Source organism: Rutilus rutilus (genome assembly GCF_951802725.1).
Source record: "Rutilus rutilus genome assembly, chromosome: 19".
Taxonomy (NCBI): Eukaryota; Metazoa; Chordata; class Actinopteri; order Cypriniformes; family Leuciscidae; genus Rutilus; species Rutilus rutilus.
In genome coordinates this window covers 32645106-32669007 of record NC_140232.1, presented here as the reverse complement: position 1 = coordinate 32669007, position 23902 = coordinate 32645106, and the positions used below count along the sequence as shown (strand labels likewise).

Here is a 23902-nt window from a genome sequence, read left to right as displayed (position 1 = left end):
TGTCAATGCGTCCTTTCGGAATAAAAGTATTAGTTTCTTTCAAAAAATGTCTTACTTTTGAACAGTAGTTTGTGTGTCATACATATATAACATATAATTCCATCACTGTGTTTTTTTTCTTGCACCTGCATCAGGTGATCACGGACCTGGAGGAGCAGTTGACGCAGCTCACGCAGGAGAACGCAGACCTCAACCGGCAGAACTTCTACCTGTCCAAACAGCTGGACGAGGCGACGGACGAGAACGAGGAGAGACTGCAGCTCAAGCAGGACCTGGAGCGCCTGCGCCGCGAGGTGTCCGACCGAGAGATGCACCTCAACAACCAGAAACAGGTAGAGTGAACACACACACACACACACAACTCCCATCAGATGTGGCGGGAGAGAGATGGGGAGGAATTTAAGAGCGTTTAAACTGATGATGCTCAATCTAAGAGGACGTTTAGCTGTCATTAGCAGCTCAAAAGTGACATAAAGGGGCGTAATGTATGAATTTAAATGAAGTTTAAAACGTTGGTTCGGGAGGAGCCTAAACATACAGTCCTGTCAATCATCATTACGAGCGTACTATACAAGCGGTGAACTAGAGAACACGTTAAAGGGCTAAAAGTTCATTGTTCATACTGCAACTCAGTCCAAAATGATAATTTGTTAAAACTTTCATTTGAGTTATTCTGTTATTTAGTAATAATATTTTTTCTTTTCTCCATATTACTTCAGCAAGACAATTTTTTTTATCACTGAATAGGCATCGACATGTACGGAAGCTTGTTTCTGCCACAGAATAAAAAATAAAAAAAAAGGATAATTTGTATCTCAAAATTCTGACTTTTTATCTCAGAATTGTGAGGTATAAACTCTGAGGAAGAAAGTCAGTCTTTTTTTCCTTAGAATTGGACTTTATAACTCGCAATTGCGAGTTTATATCTCACAATTCTGAGAAAAGATGTCAGAATTGCGAGTTTATATCACACAATTCTGACTTTATATCTCGCAATTCTGATGATGTAAACTCGCAATTGTGAGATAAAAAGTCCAATTCTAAGGAAAAAAAGACTGACTTTCTTCTTATCTTTTAAAAAAAAAAAAATTCTGTGGCGAAAGCTAGCTCCCATAGCCATGCAAACGTACACTACTGTTGAAAAGTGTGGGGTCAGTGAGATAGAAAAAAAAAATTCAAAACTTTTATTCTACAAAGATGCATTAGGTTGATCAAAAGCAAAGGTATGTTTAATGTTACGCAAGATTTCAATTTCAAATAAATGCTGTTCTTTTGCACTTTTCAACACTGATGATAATCAGAAATGCTTCTTGAGCATCAAATCAGCATATTCAAATGATGCTGAAAATTCAGCTTTGATCATAGGATATAAATTACATCTTATAATATATACACATAGAAACCAGTTAAATTAAATTGTAATAATATCTCACAATATTACAGTTTTTACTGTATTTTTGAGTAAATAAATGCAGCCTTAGTGAGCAGAAGAGACTTCTTTCAAAAACATAAAAAATTCTCACCCACCCCAAATTCCGCATGGCAGTTAGTATGTGATCAAGAACTTATTTTTGATGTCCAAAAAGTTTATTTGCACTCCATATTTGCAGTTTAGTAAGCTCTTTTTTTCCTGGGAGATAAAGGTTGTTAAAGTTTGTGGTACCGGTATATGATAATTTTTCGTTCTTGAAAAGTGATGACACAACAAATAAACAGCAAATCACAGCTGTCCTCCTCAGAGCTAAAACAAAGCTGTTTAATAAACTGGAAAACGATGCTCGCAGGTTCTATTGTATTGCATGATGATGGCGCAGCTTGATGAGAGTTGTGTGTGTGTGTGTGTGTGTGTGTGTGCGGTGATGTATGCGCGTGGGACGCGTGTGTAGGTGTGCAGTCCTTGCTGTTGTATAACAGGAGCGGATGGTAATCATAGATGCTGGTAGGAGGCAGAGATGTGTCATATTCACTCGCTGCTCCTCTGCCCTGCCAGCGTTGGACTTCACAGGGGCAAAAGCACGCAGGCTATATTTGGAGACTCTCTTTTTCTCTTTCGGTCCTGTGTCTTTGTGAAACGTGGTAATATCCAGTCCTGCCACTGAGATGCACTTCCAAGCACATCTGCCGGATGCGAGACACCCCTCGAGCCCCTGCCGGGAATCAATTCCGATTGGCAGCGACTCTGAATTCCGGATCTGCTAATGAAAGTCAAAAAGGAAAAATCTGCTGCTTCCTTTCCGGATCTATCAGCATAATTTCGGCGTCACATCCTGCAGTTCCTCAGATCCTGTCTGTCGGCTTGCAGGAGATGTATTGAATAAGTTATCGCTGATCTGTTTAGTTTCATCAAGGTTCTAGGCGTAAAAGAAATCGGGAAATATTTGGTCATTTTTAAATGGTAATTTCCAGGAAAAATTGTGGAAATTTTATAAAATCTTAAAACTAATGAAAATAAATGTAAATACAAAGAAGAAAAAAATTATACGATTTATTTAAATAAACGTATTTAACTTATAAAATGTTATTATTCAGCGCTGTGATGATCATCCAGTAATTATGAACAACTACAAAAGCCATGGAAAATTAAATGATTGCTGTTTGAGTAACATTATAAGTGTCGTAGAAACCTGGAAATATCTGGTAACTTTAAAAAAAAAAACTCTTAAAAAAAAGGGAACTTCTATAATGAAATTAAATGTAAGGAAAATTATACATGGAAAATTATATGATTACTGTTGTGAGTGTATGTGTAAGAGTGTGTGTGTGTGTGTGTGAGAGAGAGAGAGAGAGAGAGTGAGTGAGTGAGAGTGTGTGTGTGTGTGTGTGTGAGTGTGTGTGTGTGTGTGTGTGTGTGTGAGTGTGTGTGTGTGTGTGTGTGTGAGAGAGAGAGAGAGAGAGAGTGAGTGAGTGAGAGTGTGTGTGTGTGTGTGTGTGTGTGTGTGTGTGTGTGTGTGTGTGTGTGTGTGAGTGTGTGTGTGTGTGTGTGAGAGAGAGAGAGAGAGAGAGAGAGAGAGAGAGTGAGTGAGTGTGTGTGTGTGTGTGTGAGTGTGTGTGTGTGTGTGAGAGAGAGAGAGAGAGAGAGAGAGAGAGAGAGAGAGAGAGAGTGTGAGTGTGTGTGTGGCCTGGTAAACCCTACATTATGGGAACATAATGAGATGGCAATTGGTCATTTTTAAATGGTAATTTCCAGGAAAAATTTGGGAAATTTTATAAAATCTTAAAAAATAAAATAAAATAAAAACTCTTAAAAAAAAAGGAACTTCTATAATGAAAATAAATTTAAATACAAAGAAGAAAAAAATTATACGATTTATTTAAATAAACGTATTTAACTTATAAAATGTTATATACTTATAAAATACTCATCTACTAATAAATGTTTTATCTGCTACACATTAACTATGTTTACATGTGCACTAATAATGTGATTTTATTATTTTTTACAATAATCAGAGGAAGAACATAATTGCAGTGAGATGTTTGCATGACATAAACAACCCTCTTCATTCCCGTTTACATTTTCATTATTCTGATTGGTTTAATTTGACCGCCATTCTTCACACACCCCAACACACAGCACAAATGATGAACTCACACTGTAGGTGTGTGTTACTGGCCACTGTTTCAATCCACTTATTGTACGTCAAATGCAAAACACATTTTTATCACATGTATTAGATATTATTCGGCGCTGCGATAAACAAAGCAGTGCCACTGTAAAATACAAAATGATGATTAAAAAAAATCATCCAGTAATTATGAACAACTACAAAAGCCATGGAAAATTAAATGGTTGCTGTTTGAGTAACATTATAAGTGTCATAGAAACCTGGAAATAGCTGGTAACTTTAAAATTGTACTTTCCAGGCTTGGAAAAATAATCTTTGAAATTAATAAAATCTTTAGAAAATCATGGAAAACTTCTATAATGAAAATAAATGTAAGGAAAATTAAATAAAATGTATTTCATTTAAATTAAATACACTTATAAACAACTGGAAAAGACATGGAAAATTAAATGATTACTGTTGTGAGTGTGTGTGTGTGCACGCGCGTGTGTGTGTGTGTGGCCTGGTAAACCCTACATTATGGGAACAAAATGAGATGGCAATATCCCAAATAAATCCTTGACATTGTGGGGACATTTTTGGTCCCCATGAGGAAAAGAGCTTATAATAAATCAAACTACGTGATGTTTTTTGAAAATGTAAGTTTTCTGTTAGGGGTCGGGATAGTGTAAGGGGAGATAATATACAGTTTGTCCTTTACACAAATCATTGTGTCTATGGAAAGTCCCTATAAAACATGGAAACCCAACGTGTGTGTGTGTGTGTGTGTGTAGAACATCGAGACGCTGAAGACGACATGTACAATGCTGGAGGAGCAGGTGCTGGAGCTGGAGACACTAAACGATGAGCTCCTGGAGAAGGAGAGACAGTGGGAGAACTGGAGATCTGCCCTGGACGAGGAGAAGAACCAGGCCGAGCGCAGAACCAGAGACATACAGAGACAACTGGACAACGAGAAGCAGAACAGGTACAGAAACACACACACACACACACACACACACACACACACACACACACACACACACACACACACACACACACACACACACACACACACACACACAAACAACTGGACAATGTCAGAACCGTGGTCTAGCAGTTAGTTGAAGTCTGGCTAGAAAGCTCAAAATTAAAAAAAGAGTAATCAAATGTCTCTCTGTTCTCTATAGTCTAGATTTTTTTTTACATTTTATAATAATAAATAATTGATAAATAATAAATCAAGTTAATTGGCATTAAAAAATATTTTTATTATATATAAATAGTTACTGTATTTTATATTATTATATAAAATGTGTTATTTTTTACTAAACAATTATATTATTATTTTTGATGGAATGGACTCAGATTACTTAAAAATACTTTGTGGGGTGCCCCAAGGCTCTGTATTAGGACCTAAATTATTTATTTTATATTTAAATGATTTATGTAAAGCGTCTAAATTGCTTAAAAGTATTCTTTTTGCTGATGACACAAGTTTCTTCTACTCAGGCAAAGAGTTGCAGGACATAGTGAAGGTTGTAGAGAGAGAAATGGTAACGGTTAAAAAGTGGTTTGACACAAATAAATTATCGTTAAATATGAGCAAAACTAAGTTTATGATTTGGGGAAATTGCAAGGTACAGGAGATAAAAGTAAGAATTGGGCAAGGGGAAATAGAGAGAGTAGAGGAAATACAATTTTTGGGTGTTATACTTGACTGCAAATTGGGATGGAAGAGGCATGTTAATTTTGTCAAGATGAAAATATCTAAATCAATAGCAATACTAAATAAAATGAAGGGATTGTTGAATAAACAGGCATTGTACTTGTTATACTCCTCATTAATTTTGCCATATATCACCTACTGTTTAGAGATATGGGGAAATACTTACAAGACTTTTACCCACTCAATTTTTCTTTTACAGAAAAGGGCTATAAGGATCATCACATATTCTAAATACAGAGATCATACCAATGATTTATTTCTTAAACTAAAAACATTTAAGTTTTATGATTTGGTAGAATATAAAATTGCACAGATTATGTTTAAAGTTTATAATAACTTGCTGCCAATTAAAATCTTAGTTATGTTTGAAAAAAGGGATTGCAAATACAGATTAAAAGGAAGAGGTATATTTAAAAAATAAATAAAGTTAGAACTAATATTAGATGTATGACCATCTCCATAAAGGGGGTGAATGTATGGAACAATTTAGATGATGAATTGAAATTGTGTCAAACCATTAGTAGTTTTAAGAGGCTTCTAAGAATAAAGAGATTGGAGGTTTATAGATTAAGTGGGTGATTCAAGTAAAATAAATCATGAGTTTGTTGCACTCTGTTATACTATGATGTTATAGAGTAAATTAAATGTTTGTTGGTATGTTAAGTGAGAAGGTTAGGCGCTATAAGCTGTCAGCTTCAGCCTAAACCTTTTTCTTTTTTTTTTTCTTTTTGTTAAATACTATACATGTTATGTTACATGTTACATGAAATTGTTTGTGTGTTCTTGTTTTACGGTTTGTATAGCCAGAGAAAAAAAGAAAAAAAAAGAATGTCATAGCTTAAAATAAAATTATATAAATATAATAATAATAATTTTATCATTTATTAATAAAAATAAATTTTAAAAAAGCATATATTTAATGCAAATATTTAAATGTTTTCATTGTATGTGTTTAGGATACATGAAATGCTACCTATGTTTATAAAATATTTATAAAATATTTTTGTCAATGTTTCCATTGCAGATTGCTATTAAACACAATAAATCCTTTGAGATGTAATGGAAATGACATTTGTTGGTTCAGAAAAATGACAGAATTCTCCTGTGAAATATTTATGTAACTGTTGGGCATAATCAGTGTACAAAATAAACTAGTAAGTGAGTAAAAAATAGTTTATTTTCGTAACGTCCACAGGGCCAGAAGTACTCCTAGTTATATAAGAGTTACATAATGACCGTTAAGTATAGATATAACAGAAACGCTGAGGTACGAGACGTACTGTGGCGCTCGAACGCTTCACTGTTTGATAACTTCTCTCTCGTTCTCCAGACTCCGTGCAGAGCAGCGCAATTCTGAGTCTCGTCAGACGGTCGAACTCGCCGTGAAAGAACATAAAGCTGAAATCCTGGCCCTGCAACAGGCCCTGAAAGACCAGAAACTCAAAGCTGAAGGTCTTTCTGACACCGTAAGTGTGGGTCACTGTGGATAAAAGCATCTGCTGGATGACTACATGCATGCATACTCACTCTGTGTTCATCAGCTGGGCGATCTGGAGAAGAAACACGCCATGCTGGAGATGAACGCGCGCAGCCTGCAGCAGAAGCTGGAGAGCGAACGAGAACTCAAACAGAGGCTCATGGACGAGGTGCAAACACGCATTTACCGAATAAACACATTGATTTGAGCTGAAATGATCAAGCCGTGTAATCGTGCATCCTTAGCATAGCCTGTGTGTGTCATGCTGTGACTTTTATTTTCTCAGCAAGCGAAACTGCAGCAGCAGCTGGACATGCAGAAGAGCCACATCTTCAGACTGACTCAAGGCCTTCAGGACGCGCTGGACCAGACCGACCTTCTGAAGACTGAGCGAACAGACCTGGAGTACCAGCTGGAAAACATACAGGTGCACATACACATGTACTCTTCAAAATAAAGGCTCTTTATATAAATATAAAGTGGGAGCTTGTTCCACAGTGTGGGGCCAGTCGCTTCAAATGCTCGGTCTCCCCTTGATTTTAGCCGGGTTTTAGGTCTCTGAAGAAGTGTTTCATTCCAAACATTCCCAAAGGTGTTTTCTAAGAGTATTCTGGCTCCCCTGCAGGCGGCGTATTCTCACGAGAAGGTCAAGATGGAGGGGACCATCACCCAGCAGAGCAAGCTCATAGACTTCCTCCAGGCCAAGGTAGAGCACCCCTCTAAGAAGAAAAAGGTCAGAGTCATCCGCTGTAAATTCACTTCATTAACTAATCTGACTAACTGCTTGCTGAGCTGCGCATTAGGTGTCCCTGGAGCTACATACGCCAATAACCACATACTAACCGTGCAACGCGTCAGCCAATCAGAAATCTCAGATATATATATATATATATATATATAATATATATCCATATCCGCCCTGAATATGTGAGTTGTAGAAAGGGACACCTAATTTGACTGGATATCTAGGGATGGAATAGCAGGATAGAGTCCTAGCATACTGAGCTCCTGTAGCTGGGCACAGGAGTGAGCCTGAGCGATTCACTTCGTCTCGTGTTTTGGGTGCAGGGGCTTTTTGGTGGCCGGCGTCGAGAGGATCTGCTGGCGGCTCTTGCGGCTCAGGGTCAAGCGCAGGGGTCCGCTGTGCCCTCCGGGACCCCTGTTCCCCTGCAGTACAGCGACCTGAAGACCGCGCTGGAGAAAGAGCGAGCTCGCTGCTCAGAGCTGGAAGAAGCGCTGCAGAAAACACGCCTGGAGCTCAGAGAGGGTGCGACGCCGTTACACACTTTTACTCATCTTCCCTGTCGTCACATTTGGAAGCTGCTTGCTCGTTTTCATTTTTCACACCATAAAAATCTCTTTTTGTGTTCCTCAGAAGAAAGAAAGTCATATAGGTTTGGAATACTTTGAAATTACATATTTTACACACTCACACACACACACATATATATATCTACACACACGCACGCACACACACACACACACACATTACTTCAAAAGTCTCTGCTTAAATTATGACAAGAGAGAATAATAAATAACTACAATTATTGCAATAAACACTACTGTTCAAAAGACTGGGACTCAGTAAGATTTTTATTAATATTAATATTTTTATTCAGTAGGATGCATTAAATTGTTATGAGCAAAATGAGAGTTAAAATATAATATATTACAAAGATTTCTATTTCAAATAAATGCTGATCTTTTGAACTGTTTTATTCATCAAAGTGTCCTTAAAAATGATCATAGTTTCCACCAAATTATGAAGCAGCACAACTGTTTTCAACACTGATAATAATCATAAATGTTTCTTGAGCATCAAATCATCATATTTTGGATCATGTGACACTGAAGACTGGAGTAATGATGCTGAAAAGTCAGCTTTGATCACAGGAATAAATTACACTTTAAAATATATTCAAATCGTGATAATTACTTTACATTTGAATAATATTTTACAATATTACTGTATTTCCGATCAAATAAATGCAGCCTTGGTGAGCAGAAGAGACTTTTGAACAGTAGAGTGCTATAAAGAATTAGTGAAATTTGATTAAACATTAATTAAACGTGCCGCACACTGTGTGCAATGTTCTCAAACGTGACGTTTATCTCTGTACGGTCTCACTGTATTCTGTTCCCTCATCAGTTCAGTTTAATAAAGCTCTGGAGCACAGCGGTCCTCCAGCCACCCCGGGTCTGGCTCGCCAGCAGCTCATGATGTCCACCAAATCCAACAAGTCCCCGGAGCACCAGCCCAGCCTGATGTCGTCCAGCTCCGGCCGCAGGAAAGACGCTGCCAATCCTGAAGGTTAGAGCGGAGACATGGAACATTTGCAGCCTTTTTAATATTCAAAACTTAAGCTAAACAACGACTGTGTTCTCTTGGTCCTTCTTGCCATTTCATCTCATGCTAAGAATACAGGGAAATTAAAGTGCCCCTATTATGCTATTTTTAATGTTCCTAATTTTGTTTTGAAGGTCTCTTACAATAGGTTTACATGCATCCAAGGTCAAAAAACACTTTAATTTTCTCATAATATACATTGCAGCTTCAGGATTCAAGGATTCAGTCTCTCTAAACCCCGCCTCTCTGAGAGCTGCTCTGCTCTGATTGGTCAGACAGCCCAGTCTGTTGTGATTGGTCGACCACTTACAGTGCATGTCTAAAAACAAGCGCTCATTATCATATCTGAATTTCAGCTCTTGATATACAGTGATTCGAACAGTAACGATGGGTTTTACCGTATCAATCTCATCAAAGTGGATTTGCTTTGTCAGCAGAAAGCAGCGTCTTCTCGACATGAACAACACGAACCAAACCCTTCCAGTCTCAGATACAACTGCAGTGTTTGAGGGCGGGGCAAAGCAGACATTATTTGCCAGCAGCCAATGAAGAGCCTAGGCTGGCATTATGCAAATTAGTTACAAACTACATTGTACTTTTACATTCACAAACAGCTCTATTACACACTACATGAAAGGTAATATCCCAAAAAAGCATAATAGGTGCACTTTAAATCAGAAGCTTGTAGGAAAATGCTGATTTGATGCTGATTACTGTTTGAATATAAGATGAGAGGACTCCAGACCGTACGTATTTACAGTAGATGTTTTCGCTCATGTCTGTCCACACTCACTGTCCCCTTTGTTGTCGTTCCACAGAAATAAGGAGAGTCACTTCTGAAAGTAAGTTCTTTCTTAGGCGACCCACTCTCAAGAAACCGTGCCATTTATGTGCTTGAAATATAAGGATTTTTCAATGATTTCAATGATCGTTTCAAAAGGTTAATGCTCAGCTTTCAAGATGAGCAAAAAGTAAAAACATCATGAAGTACAAAAACTTTAGTTTGAACCATGATGTAATATGATGAATTATAAAGATCAAATCATTATTTTCATCATATTTAAATCATTAAATGTCTCAGCATGAAGGGACTTTACTGTTAAAGAAAGTGAGGGACACAGACAAACTACACTTTTATGCATAAAATGCATTAAGCATTTTAGAAAACATACACACACATATATATGTATACATACAAATTGGCTAATATTCAGATTAAAAAAAATGTAAAACAAAAAAATACACAGTAAACAGAGTATAATGTGACCGTGTTCAGTCATAGAGACACAAATGGCACTGTTTCCTGAGAATGAACCAGGCGTCTCTCCGTTATCTATTCTTTCTTGGTATGATCTTTTTATTCCTGCAGAGATAAGCTCTCTGGCCAAACCCAAACATGTCATTCTAGCGAATGCTTCAGTTGAAGTTTTTATGGGGGTCCTACACTCAATTTGGTATCAGGTCATCATGGTTTGATGGCTGCAGACTTCCACTCAGGACATCACGGACTGATTCTGGATATCCGAAGCTCCTGCACACAGATCAGTCAGGACACTGAGCTTATCTCGTATATACACTCGTGTTTATGGCCATACTCTTGCTGTATGCCATGCAGAATGCGAGAACTCCCGAAATCCTTGCATGTTTGTACTCAAGCTACCAATGACAGCTTGAACAGTACAGGGATTTCTTCATCCTCTGGTGGAGAAATGTTCTCAGGAGAGGACATTTTCAGCTTGATTTGGCCTGTTTGCATAAGTTATATAGACGGGTATAAGAGCATATTTAAGAGCGTGTGTTTTGTTCCTCTAGAGTACACCAGACGTGTGAAGGACAGGATCCATCACAACACTCCTCACCGCTTCACGCAGGGGCTCAACATGAGGGCGGCTCGCTGCACCGTGTGTCTGGACACAGTCCATTTTGGACGGCAGGCCGCGACCTGCATTGGTACGGATCACAACGAAACCCTTTCCAAATAAACATACACCATCACTATACTTACGGTAGGGATGTGCTGATGCCACTTTTTCCATGAGTATGATAAATATACATTTTTGGTACTTGCTGAGACCAATACCTGTATTTTCATTGAATTGCATAGCCTAAGTTAACTGTTTTTTTTTCCTAGTCAAAAATACAATTTAACCACTGAATTAACCTAATACATTCATTTATATCAACAAAACAAATTTGCAGTTGTCAAATCAGGGAGAAATAGTTCTGTAAGGCAACAATTGCAGGTTACCAGAGTATGAATATTATTTGGCTTAATTTGTTTAGGAAATATTTTGTATATGATACCAACTTTTCCTCCTTAAACGTTGTTGTTTGACCCAATCAGGTTAAACTTAGCTTAACATAATAAATCTAGTTTTCATATGTGACCCTGGAGCACTAAACCAGTCATAAGTCACACGGGAATGTTTGTGGCAAAAGCCAACAATACACTGTATGGGTCAAAATTATCGATTTTTCTTTTATGCCAAAAATCATTAGGATATATTAAGTAAAGATCATGTTCCATGAAGATATTTTGTAAATTTCCTACCGTAAATATATATAAAAAAATAATAATTGTGAGTGAATGCAGTTAAAATGCGAACATAAATGTACAACTTTAAAGGCGATTTTCTCAATGTTTCGATTTTTTTTGCACCCTCAGTTTCCAGATGTTCAAATAGTTGTATCTCGACCAAATATTGTCCTGTCCTAAGAAACATGCAATGGAAAGCTTGCTAATTCAGCTTCAGCTTATTTATTCATGAGATGTATAAATCTCATTATATTATGACTGGTTTTGTGGTCCAGGGTCACATATTTCCATTAATTAACAAAAGTACATTTATACTAGCGATATGCTTTGTGATATATTGCCTTGGCATTACATTTGTGAGTGTAAATTAATGAGAGGCAAATTTAACATCCTTCTCTCTTCTGACCAAACGTAATCAATCTCTCAATATTTATTCCTGTTTTGGAAAGTCGTAGAAACACTATTGTGGATTTATTTTCTTGCTATTGGAGCAAATGGGAATGCAAAAAATGATTTGTGCTGTGCAGTCCTTTCCCTTCACCACAACAGAAGTTCACCCAACTATGACTTCCGTTTCTGAGAACCACAGAAACGTGAAAAGAGTCCATTGTTGTTTGTTAATAGATTGCTGAGCCAATCATGTCAGCCTGGGCTAAAGCTGAAGATGCTGATCCTGTTTCTTCTTTCTCCTGTTTTAGAATGCCATGCTTTATGCCACCCGAAATGCTCCCCGTACCTCCCAGCCACCTGTGGCGTTCCCACAGAGTACGCGCTGCATCTGTCCGAGGCTCTGTGTCGGGAGAAGGGAAGCACCTCCGGCCTGAAAGACGCTGGCGGACACATGAGGCTGGAAGGATGGCTGAAGCAGCCCAGGTGAGCATGTGACCTCAGGTCTCCTGCTGCAAACAAGTCAAGTCACATTTATATATATAGCGCTTTTAACAATATAGATTGTTTCATAAAGCAGCTTTACAGTGATAATAGGAAATTATAGTAACAGAGATTGTTTTGGCTTTACAGCAGCTCTAGAATAAAGTTGCTGTCCTGCTAAAGTTAGTTTTGATTGATTCACTTCCGTTGCAAAGATCATTAGTTATTAACTTAGCGGCCGCTAACACGACACCGCTCTAACAACAGTGTCTGGTGGCTCGAGAACACAAACCTTGAAATAGGTTCCAAGGTGCAAGCGTAAAAAAATTAAATAAAAAAAGATTATCTCTGCGTAAACTTGAAAACGATGACGGCGTGCACATACATATTACGCGTTTAGTCTATAGGTATGCGCATTTGAATATATATGTGTGCAGGCATGTAGTCTCTCTTTACAAATTGACCTCAACAAATGACTTGTCTGGCCTTAAAAATGTTCAAATACCAGAAGGGAGGAAACCGTGAACGCTAAATGTGCCTGGAATTGTGGTTGTTTTCCTGCAGAAATGGGAAGCGTGGCCAGGGATGGGAGAGGAAGTACGTGTTGTTGGATGGATATAAAGTGATCACATACGAGACAGAACCAAGAGACGGTCTGTGAATATTCTTGCTTTTCCCAATGTGCATCAGTTCAGTTTGCACGCTGCATGTTATAACAGAACAACAGTTCATCCTTGCTGGAAAATCTTGAATCATACCCGGTGGTCTTGCTGAAGGTTGGATTGTAGTAGCTTGTGTCTTATCCTGACGAAGCTAGTCTACCAAATCAAACATCTAGACATAGAAGACCAGCTTGAGGAGGTCTGCTGGTCTGACAAAACCCCTCTAAAACCATCAATACAAACCAGTCTGACCAGCGGAAAACCAGGTTTATGGCCAATGTTGTAAATTCTATTTCTGATTTATGAAAACTTGCACATTTTATTTCTGATCTGTTGGTTTTATTTCATTCAATGTATGGAGAGTGATAAAAAGCATTTCGTTACACATCATACTTGTGTATGGTTGTGTGTTTTACTTGAATTTGATTAAAAAACACTTTTTCTAGCTGGGAATGACCAGCTAGAAACCATGTTAAACGAGTTACCACCTTAATCAAGCTAGTTTGATCTATTTTCCAGCAGGGAATGTGTTCGACAGGTATGGAATGATGTGAATGATGTATAATCTGTCCTCTCAGAGTCGGTGAAGGCACTGGATGAGTTTGAGTTGTGTCTCTCTGATGGAGACGTGACTGTTCATTCTTCTGTCGGAGCCTCTGAGCTGCCCAACACTGCCAAGACAGGTGACAAACCTTCTGTGGAATTACACTGTAAAAGAAATCAGAGTGTCTATTTAAGCCCGCCTTGTTGGCAGAGGCTATTTACACTAACTCCGCCCACTGACGTTTGATTGGGCCAGACAAAATTACGGAAGACGCTGGATCGTCGTTAGTAGCATTAGTGTAGGGGGTGGCAGAAAGTTTTGATGCACATCAACTCGAGTTCGAAGTTCGAGTTCCTTTTGCCGAACTTGTTCCCTTTTCCCATCTTGTATCAAATCGTAAAAGTATTTATTTTCAGTAAAAATGAAGAAAATATTTGAAAAGTGGAAACAAACACGTGTTTAATAATAAAGTGTTTATCGGTTAGGGTGAGGAGGGCTTTATTGTCCCAATAAGGTGGCATCCATTTAATAATTTTAATAAATATAATAATTTACTCTGTTATTATTGCATACCATTTAATGTACAACACAAATGCAAATAGTGTGCAAATAGTATCTGCCACTATTTATACGTAGAAATAGCATCTACTATTTACACTTATTGCAAAGAGAATTGGTCTACTTCTATAGTTTAAATAGAATCTATCACTATTTTCATTTAGTGTAATTAGAATCTATTGATACTTAAACTTAGTGCAAATAGCCGCTGCCCCCCCAAAAATCTGGTAATGATTATTGGAGCACATTTGGCAAGAAAATACTATTTCAGTCTTTTTACTCAAAAGCTTCATGTTTAATTCAATGTATTACTTTCCATTTCTTTGTAATTATTATTTTTGGATGTGGCTTCATAAAGTAGCCAATGTCTGGAGGAAGAAACGTGTATTTCTGTCCTCTAACATGCACATTTGTATGCGCTCAGATGTGCCGTACGTGATGAAGTTGGAGTCGTCTCCTCAGTCGACGTGCTGGCCCGGTCAGACTCTGTACCTCATGACTTCAGGATTCTCGGAGAAGCAGCGCTGGGTGGCCGTGCTGGAAGCCATCGTGGCCAGCAGTCGTGGAGCGAGGGAGAAAGCTGAAGCAGATGCTGTGAGTGAGACGAACCAGAAACACCACTCGTTCTGACATTTAAAGAGTGTGTGTGACGATATAGGGGGAAAAACTTAGACCTGTCTCTTTTTAACTGTACAGCTTGGCACAGTCTGAAGTGTACAGTATATCTTGAATGCACTGCGAGTCTCTTTGAATAAAAATGTCTGCGAAGTGCATAAAGTGCATTTTTCATGCTCATGATGGTGTTTTTGGTTTTGTACAGAAATTGTTGGGTAACTCTTTACTCAAGCTAGAAGGAGACGACCGTCTGGATATCAACTGCACCCTTCCATTGACTGACCAGGTATCTGTGTCAATCCCCTCATTTTACTCTCAGTTATTTCTTTGTTTGTTGTAGTCTGAAACACATTCATCGGGTTATCTGGTTTTTGTCATCAGATTGTGTTGGTTGGCTCAGAGGAGGGTCTCTACGCCCTGAACGTGATTAAAAACTCCCTCACTCACATCCCGGGACTGGGATCCGTGTTTCAGATCCACATCATCAAGGACCACGACAAGCTGCTGATGATCGTGGGTGAGCAGAGACCATGAACCTTCACTGCGGGTTTCAGAAACCAAAACTAAGGGATTTTGACTAAGAGCCCTTGCAGCATTAACAAAAGGACCATAATATCATGCATTTTTGTCCTACTCACCATGGTTAATAATACCATTTTTTTATTCCTGAAGCTCAAACAGTAGAGCATGGTGCTTGCAACACCAAGGTCATGGGTTCGATTCCAAGGGAATGCATGAACTAATACAAATTTATACGCTTTAGATAAAAGCGTAAAAATAAATAAAATAATAATAATAATAATTATGCATATATTTGGCTTTTATCCAAAGCGACTTGTGAATTCAAGGTAAAACAAATGATCAGTTTGTGAATTCCGTGCAAATTCTTAGAATAAATTGTAAATACCTTGGTACATGAATATGCTAATCATTAGGTATTAATCAAAATGCCATGGCATTATTGCAGTACTGTTTTGCAAAGGGATGCACGTGAAATAAGTGGATTATGATGATGTGTTTGTAGGGGATGAGCGGGCGCTGTGTCTGGTGGAGATTAAGAAGGTGAAACAGTCTTTGTCCCAGTCTCACCTCCCCACACTGCCAGAGATTGTGCCATATATCTTTGAGACCGTCAAGGGCTGTCATCTGTTTGCCACAGGCAGGGTAAGGCCGTGTGTTTCACTGCATTGCAACTTCCACTATTTTTAGTGCACTGCGTTGCATCATGCCCTTTGTGACGTGTGACCCAACACATTTGTACCTTACACAGTATTTTATGTCTACTCTTGCTTTAGATAGAAAATGGTCCATGCATTTGTGCGGCAATGCCCAATAAAGTCACGATTCTGCGATACAACGACAATCTGAACAAGTTCTGTATACGGAAGGCAAGTGCCGTTTGAGATTCTGAGTCTCGTCTTTGCAGCTGTTTGCTGAATTTGACGTGACAATGGTTGATGTGCTTTGCTTTCTAACTCCTTCACACGGACACACCTCTAATGATCCGTCTCTTCATCTCGCAGGAGATTGAAACGCTCGAGCCGTGCAGCTGCATCCACTTCACCAGCTACAGCATCATCATTGGTACCAATAAATTCTACGAGATTGAGATGAAGCAGTGTGTTCTGGATGGTAGGTATTACAGTGACGTCCTGTGAGCCAGTTAGATGAGGGTCAGTCCTCAGTCTCCTGTATCATCGGGGATGTAGATGTGATGGATCTGTCATTTAAAAGCGTTCCGCTAGTCATTTTCTCCACATTTGCATGTTCCAGTGCAAATATCAGGTTGGACCGGCTGGCGGGCCATTTGTGAGAACATGATCAGGCACTTATAATTTGTAATTGTGCATTATGTAAACAGCGTTTTGCATGATGGGCTGTGTTTGGCAGAGTTCCTGGACAAGAATGACGTGTCGCTGGCGTCCGCTGTGTTCACTGGATCCTCCCACTGTTTCCCCATCTCCATCGTCCAGGTGTCCAGCACTCCACAGAAGGAGGAATATCTGCTCTGCTTCCACGGTCAGACACCCGACACACCATCTAAACTACAGCCATCTCCTATTGCATGACAATATTAAAGCAATAGTTGAGACAAAATCATGATTTACTCACCGTCATGTTCCAGACACGTTTGCTGCTGTTTTTTCCTGTAATTTATACATGAACTATGCCTTTAAAAAGAAGCACATGTTGATTACTTTGCATACATAATGGTATATACCAATGGTCTAATACAAGAAAGTAGTATGCAGCATGTATACTATTGCTCTGTTTTATTGAATACTCAATTTTCTATCAGTGCAATGCTTGACTTTACTTTCCATTGTCAGTGTGGTGAATGAAATGAAATCAACCTATTTCTTTGATTAGCCAAAAGTTAAGACAAAACAAACAAACTCTGATTAAAAATACAAAATAACTATTTATATTAGTCATAAAACCTTATTAATAACTGAAATAAACATGGTATTTTGAATTTTTCTCCAATTGTATTTATAATTGGATGCTGCCAGCTGCAGAATTAAACATTAAATATGACGACAATGCAACATGCTACTTTATGAAACATTTTTTACATTTTTATTGCTGCAAACGCCATACTACTCCATCTATATTTTAGAAATAGAAATTCTAGAAATTTGAATTTCTAGAAATTTAGAAATTCCATCTATATTTTAGAAATAGTGGTCAGTACACAATAGCTACAGCCGTCACAGTTCCTAGATGAAAAATACAATTAAAAATGTATTGATTTTTTTTACCCTGTTTTCTGTTCAATTTCTGATAACAGAGATCGGTGTGTTCGTGGATGCTTATGGTCGAAGAAGTCGCCCTGATGATCTCAAGTGGAGTCGACTTCCCCTGACATTCGGTTAGCCAGTCTTCTTTTTTTGACAAACCCAAATGTGCAAAATGTAATAATGATCATCTTCAGTATGGATGCACTGATCATGATTTTTTTTTTTTTTTTTTTTGCAAATTGGCCAATTCCAACACTGGATTTTTTTGTTTTCTTCCTTTAAGGAAATGTATTTGTTGTTTATTTGCTCTATAACAGACCAAGCCTAAAAAAAAATATATATATATATGAAGAGTTCAGATGCAAAAGCCTCTAAGTGCCATCTGAAATTTTCTTCTAGAATGATCATTTTTTATCAATCTCGTATATTTAAGTTCCGTAATTTCACTTAAATTACAATAAATAGGTCATTTTCATTGCCATTTAAGTGAAATTACTGAATTTAAATATACGAGCTTGATAAAAATGATCATTCTAGAAGAAAATTTCAGATGGCACTTAGAGGCTTTTGCATCTGAACTCTTCATATATATATATATATATATATATAAATATAAATATATGCAACCACTGCATTTAATCATGACCTAATCAAAGATGCTTCAAACATGCAGATTGAGCAGTTGTTTTTATAATTGGATTGTATAATTTCAAGATTTAAAGCTAAAACAGAATGGCCTGACTTTAGCTTTGACAAAACAGCAGACGGACTGAATCCAAATGCAGATTCACTCTCTGACAGTAGGTGGCGCTAATGGAACATATATGGGATATAGCTTTTACCGCTGTACACAAAGCAGCGCTGCACTTATAAATGGGCATTATGCAGGGGTAAGATGAAAATTAATGCCATCAAACTTTTCTGAAGACAGTCAGTTCCCTCCCCCCCCCACCCCACCCCACAATTCAATATTTATATATTTCATCCAGTATTTCAGGCATCGCAAACAGTGAGCTAGCTGTGCCCCGGTACAGTGTTTGCTTTGCGTCCGTCTTCAGCGTCTCTGGTCTGTGTTAACGTCCTGTTTACAGACTTTGTCATATTTCCACACAAAATACATTTTGGGAAATGATTGCAATGCAGTTTGTGTGCAAGTCTGGAATAGAGATTGGCCTAAATAAAAAAAAATAAAAGAGCAATTTATGTGCATCTCTAATGTTAAGTGTCTAAGTAATCTTAAATCTGAGTCACTAACTGAAGCATCTGTCTGTTTCCAGCTTTCAGAGAGCCGTATCTGTTTGTGACCAACTTCAACTCGCTGGATGTCATTGAGATTCAGGGACACGCAGCTCTTGGGTAGGATGACAGAAACACTGCATGCACATAAGAAACCAAAATAACAGGAGGACTTGAGAGTGACACTAAATCCCCTTTAAAACAGGCCTCCCAGTTTCGCTCACCTGGACATTCCTAACCCCCGTTACCTGGGACCGGCCATATCGTCTGGCGCCATCTATCTGGCCTCGTCCTACCAGAACAAACTGCGGGTCATTTGCTGTAAGGGCAGCCTGGTGAGAGAGTCCGGGGAGCTGCAGAGGACCGGCTCCAGCAGGAGGTGCGGGTTATTTACCACAATATATTAAACTTATAGTCCCGCTTTGAAATATGATTTAACCAGTTCTTATATGGAGTGTGTTTAATGTGAATTAATTACCCCGGGCACACATTAGAAAACTCCAAATTCATCAACATTCCAACGAGGTTAAAAGATTGATGAGTGTATGCATGTGTTGTGAATTAAGTGAGAAGTTAAAATGTATGTATAAATATGAGTAATGTACGCAGTGTTTTTTTTTCATTTTGGTTCATTCTGAGCAGAAAACAGTGAGCCGGAAACATTAAAATACCATGAACAATAATGTTGTAACCTGAACATACTATTTGTGTATTTATGTATTTCTGGCAAAATGAGAAGAAAAAGGATGACATGTTTGCTAGATCTATAATCTGACATGATTGCCACAGTGTTATCTGTACCGTGTTATGTTCATATTATTTAAGTGATCTTATAGTATTAGTATGTATTAATATTTTGAATGCTTTTATTTTTATATTTTATTTTTAATTTAAGTTTAATACTTTTTTTTTATTGAACTTTTATCTTTCATTTATTCGTTTTTTTTATTTTACTTCTAGTAATTTTAATACTTCAACATGGACTTATTTTATTTCAATTAGTGGCAACATTTCTAAGTTTTTCATCTAATAATTGATATTTTTATTTTACTTCAGTCTTATTTCATTTAACAATATACATTTTTTAAATTTTTAGGTAACAATAACAGCACAGGTACTGGACAGGTGAACTCCTTCCTGCCGTAAAAGCAAACAGGCAATGAAAGGATTCAGCCAATAGCAAGTGATGTAATTCTGTTTAAAAAAAAAAAACATATTCAATCTGAGAACGGTTGCAACAACTTTCTTTCATGTTCTGCCAAAAGTCACTTTCCATTCCATTCCTAATCCCAGCAAAAATTGACGTCTGTTATAAAATTGCTGCTCCTTTCATTGTTTAAAAGCAATCAAATGTTTGAGCTTGTGCATTTCAGTGATCTTCCCACGGTTCAAGGGATTCTCGCTGAGAACATGAGAACATCCCTTACCTGTGGAAAAATCACACCACGCGCTGAGTTGCTTAAAGGGATAGTTCACCCAAAAATGTAAATTAGCCCATGATTTACTCACCCTGAAGCCATCCTAGGTGTATACGACTCTTCTTTCAGACGAATACAATCAGAGTTATGTTAAAAAATGCCCTGGCTCTTCCAAGCTTTATAATGGGAGTGAATGGGTTTTTGTTTTTGGAAGTCCTTCAAAGCGCATCCATCCATTATAAAAGTCCTCCACACGGCTCTGCGGGGGTTAATAAAGGCCTTCTGAAGTTGAAGCGATGCGTTCGTGTAAGAAAAATATCCATATTTAAAACTTATTCGACTAAAATAACTAGCTTCCGGCAGACAGCCGTACGCATCGATTTATGGCGAAAGAACTTGAACTTGACGCACAACGTAATGACGAACACGGTTGTCCAGCCCTGTTTGTTTGAACCGCGAGAGGCGTCAAAGCTTACGCTACTCCTACATCTACGTCATACATCGTCCAGTGTTGCTCTTTTGCCGTAAGTCGACTTGCGTACGTCCGTCTGCTAGTTATTTTAGTCTATAAGTTTTAAATATGGATATTTTTCTTACACGAACGCATCGCTTCACTTCAGAAGGCCTTTATTAATCCGCCAGAGCCGTGTGGAGCACTTTTATAATGGATGGATGCACTTTGAAGGACTTCCAAAAACAAAAACCCATTCACTCCCATTATAAAGCTTGGAAGAGCCAGGACATTTTTTAATACAACTCCGACTGTATTCGTCTGAAAGAAGAGTCGTATACACCTAGGATGGCTTCAGGGTGAGTAAATCATGGGCTAATTTAAATTTTTGGGTGGACTATCCCTTTAATGCTTGAATATTTCACATGCGTATCCGTGCATCATGCATTTACCCAAATCAGCCATTAATCTGACCTCCACAGCAGCCCAAACAAGCGTGGGCCGCCCACGTACAACGAGCACATCTCCAAGCGCCTGGCCTCGGGTCCCGGGGCCCAGGAGGGGCCGCTTCACCGCGAGCCCAGCACTCCTCACCGCTACCGCGAGGGCCGTACCGAGTTCCGGCGGGACAAATCTCCGGCCCGGCCTCTGGAGCGCGAGAAATCCCCCGGTCGAGCTGTGCTAGACAGCCGAAGAGAGCGCTCGCCCGGGCGCTTCGAGAGCAGTGGCAGCGAGAGAGACCGAGAGCGCTCGCGGCTTCACACTAGCTCTGTACGCACCCAGCTGACGCCCGTCAACAAGGTACGCACGAGACACTGCCACGTTAACTGTGTATCCTTCTAGGGATACAAACCTCAGGTTTGGCGATGTTCATGCATGCACAAATACATGAACATCCGCCGCTTAGTTAAATTCCTTCTAGTTATGGCCTCAAACAGGGTGCACAGTTAATGCCCAGTCTCTGGGAAAATCAGCATCCTTTGCAGCAGTAATGATGTTTCTGCGTCAGACAGGGAAGTGTTGAAGTGACCTCTTTATCCTGGTGGTGGTGTAGGTTTGGGACCAGTCTTCAGTCTGAGAACGTCCCGGAGGGATGACGTAAGAGCCATCGTCCACTTCCAGCGTGGATTTAACAGGCGCTCCGTAAAACTCTGAACTGTATCATCTCTCATGCCTGTAACCGTGAACCGAGCCATGTTGTTTCACTCGAGTCTGGGACATTGTGCTGCTGATGTTGTAAAATCTGTCCATGCTGTAACCATTCATGAAGGTCCATTGTGAACTGCAGTTTTTTGGGCGAAGACCTTGACGGAATATCTCGGGTTCAGTAGAAAAAGCTAGCATTTCGTGGCATAATGGCCAATCATTTAGTCTCTTCCATTATTTTTTTGGGACTACAAATTGTGGTTACAGTAATACATTTACAATGGAAGTAAACAGGACTTTATGAATTTAAGGCAAGACACTACAGGCAAAACCCGTTGTTTTCTTCAGGCACTGGCTGAGATTTTGGGCTATTTTGCTTCTATCAGACTTGAGGAAAGTAAACATCCCAAATACACATTTAACTGTTTAGTAGACTTTATCTATTAGCATCTGTAGATTTCAATCTCTAAAAGCGGTGTTTTTTTTCCAGAAACCTGCAGCACTTTCACGTTTTATTAATATTTATTTACTGCAGGTAAATTTTCATATAGTTTTTGCCTGATGACTTGTATAACATTTTATTCCTGAAAACATTACAGTACAAAACACAGTAGTTTCTGATTTATGACAACAGAATGAATCTGGCTTTTTCCAATGTTCATATTTCTGTTCTGTAAATGTATCCACATTAGTTCATATTTAATTATTGCATATATAAACATGACTTTCAGAAAACATAATAAAACAGTAATACAACTTCCATTTATTGGCTGGGACACTCTACGTGTTATTTTTTCTCCATGTAAACAGGCTCATTCTGGCATCCCACGTTTACTGGCTTTACATAATCATAACTGAAGTTATTTTATTGGATATATAACTGCACTGACCAGTTTAGTGAGCAATTTTAGCTCGCATTAAAAATGTAGCTACTTTCATTGATCTTACTGTAACCACATTATTGGTTTAGATAAAATTATGATCTGTGGTAATCAGCAAACCACAAATGCTGTAGATTTATATTGAACCCGGAATATTCCTTTAACCACATGATTATTAGCACATTGTAAATATGGTGATTTAAATTTTTATAGCTAAACGGAACTTGACTGATGAAGCAATGAAGTCTATTTTTTATGCTATTAAACTGTTTGTATAGACAGTTGAAATGGGTTTCCTACAGAAAAGTACAGAAAAGGTTTTATTTCCCTTAATGTTGTATGCTAATGTGGTAAACAGTCAATTTGGCTGCTCTTAATTAGTTTGTCCGGTTTTTTAAGATATATTTGACTGACATTATCGAATCTACTGCACATTGTATATTTTTATGCTAATAGAGTTTGAGCTTGTAAATCTTTTTAAGGAGACCCGTCATGTTCTCGCTACAACAAGTGTCCTTGTGATGTTCAAGTGAACTTATCGTATTTTGTTGGAAATAACGAAGCTTTCGTCGACACACGGCAGCAAATCCACGGGGCTCTTCTGGAAATTTCTGCTGCTTTCTCGTTAACGGACGTCGTCCTGTTGAGCTGTGTGATCATGTCCGGTAGGGTTTGTAGAAGACCTGTCGTTGGTCGTTCCTCGTGGGATATGAAGCTCAGTTAGCGGCTTTTCGAGTTCACGGGTAATTGTAACTAAACGCCTGAGTGATCCTATCAAACGCATGATAAATCTGACTTGGGGCGTCCCGTTATGTACTACCTTAATATTGATAATCGATGTTTTTCAACCTACAAGGCTGCTTACCTTGAGCTTTCTTTTTGTATAAAGAAATGACACTATATTAAACACTAATAAAGTATGAGCCATACCGTATTCTTAGCGTTGAGTGTTTTTTTTGGGGGGTCTGTCAGAACATCACGTGTTCATTAGCAAGCGCTTTTTCACAATCCATTAAAGGGGTGGTATAATGCCCTTTTCACAAGATGTAAAATAAGTCTATTATGTCCCCAGAGTGTGTGTGTGAAGTTTTAGCTCAAAATACCCCACAGATATTTTTATATAGCATGTTAAAGTTGTCACTTTTT

The 23902-nt window shown here is 38.5% G+C and overlaps 1 protein-coding gene across 5 annotated transcripts in view; it reads left to right on the top strand.

The window, feature by feature from the left end:
- The window catches only part of citb (citron rho-interacting serine/threonine kinase b), a 60571-nt gene extending 36883 nt beyond the window's left edge, over positions 1–23688 (top strand). For 2 of the 5 annotated variants that reach the window (XM_084388593.1, XM_084388595.1), the window contains 24 exons: positions 135–332; positions 4340–4533; positions 6605–6740; positions 6816–6920; positions 7038–7178; positions 7377–7484; positions 7820–8018; positions 8901–9062; positions 9917–9940; positions 10911–11048; positions 12333–12507; positions 13069–13157; positions 13745–13849; positions 14693–14862; positions 15089–15169; positions 15265–15400; positions 15908–16047; positions 16179–16271; positions 16407–16515; positions 16774–16902; positions 17675–17755; positions 18902–18980; positions 19066–19239; positions 21212–23681. In XM_084388593.1, coding sequence (XP_084244719.1) covers positions 135–332; positions 4340–4533; positions 6605–6740; positions 6816–6920; positions 7038–7178; positions 7377–7484; positions 7820–8018; positions 8901–9062; positions 9917–9940; positions 10911–11048; positions 12333–12507; positions 13069–13157; positions 13745–13849; positions 14693–14862; positions 15089–15169; positions 15265–15400; positions 15908–16047; positions 16179–16271; positions 16407–16515; positions 16774–16902; positions 17675–17755; positions 18902–18980; positions 19066–19239; positions 21212–21572 — 3327 coding nt within the window. In that variant the 3' untranslated portion in view covers positions 21573–23681. Of the gene's footprint in view, positions 1–134; positions 333–4339; positions 4534–6604; positions 6741–6815; positions 6921–7037; positions 7179–7376; positions 7485–7819; positions 8019–8900; positions 9063–9916; positions 9941–10910; positions 11049–12332; positions 12508–13068; positions 13158–13744; positions 13850–14692; positions 14863–15088; positions 15170–15264; positions 15401–15907; positions 16048–16178; positions 16272–16406; positions 16516–16773; positions 16903–17674; positions 17756–18901; positions 18981–19065; positions 19240–21211 lie in introns of all 5 variants that reach the window. The other 3 variants (XM_084388594.1, XM_084388591.1, XM_084388592.1) reach the window with 3 other exon arrangements.
- Positions 23689–23902: the final 214 nt, after the last annotated feature.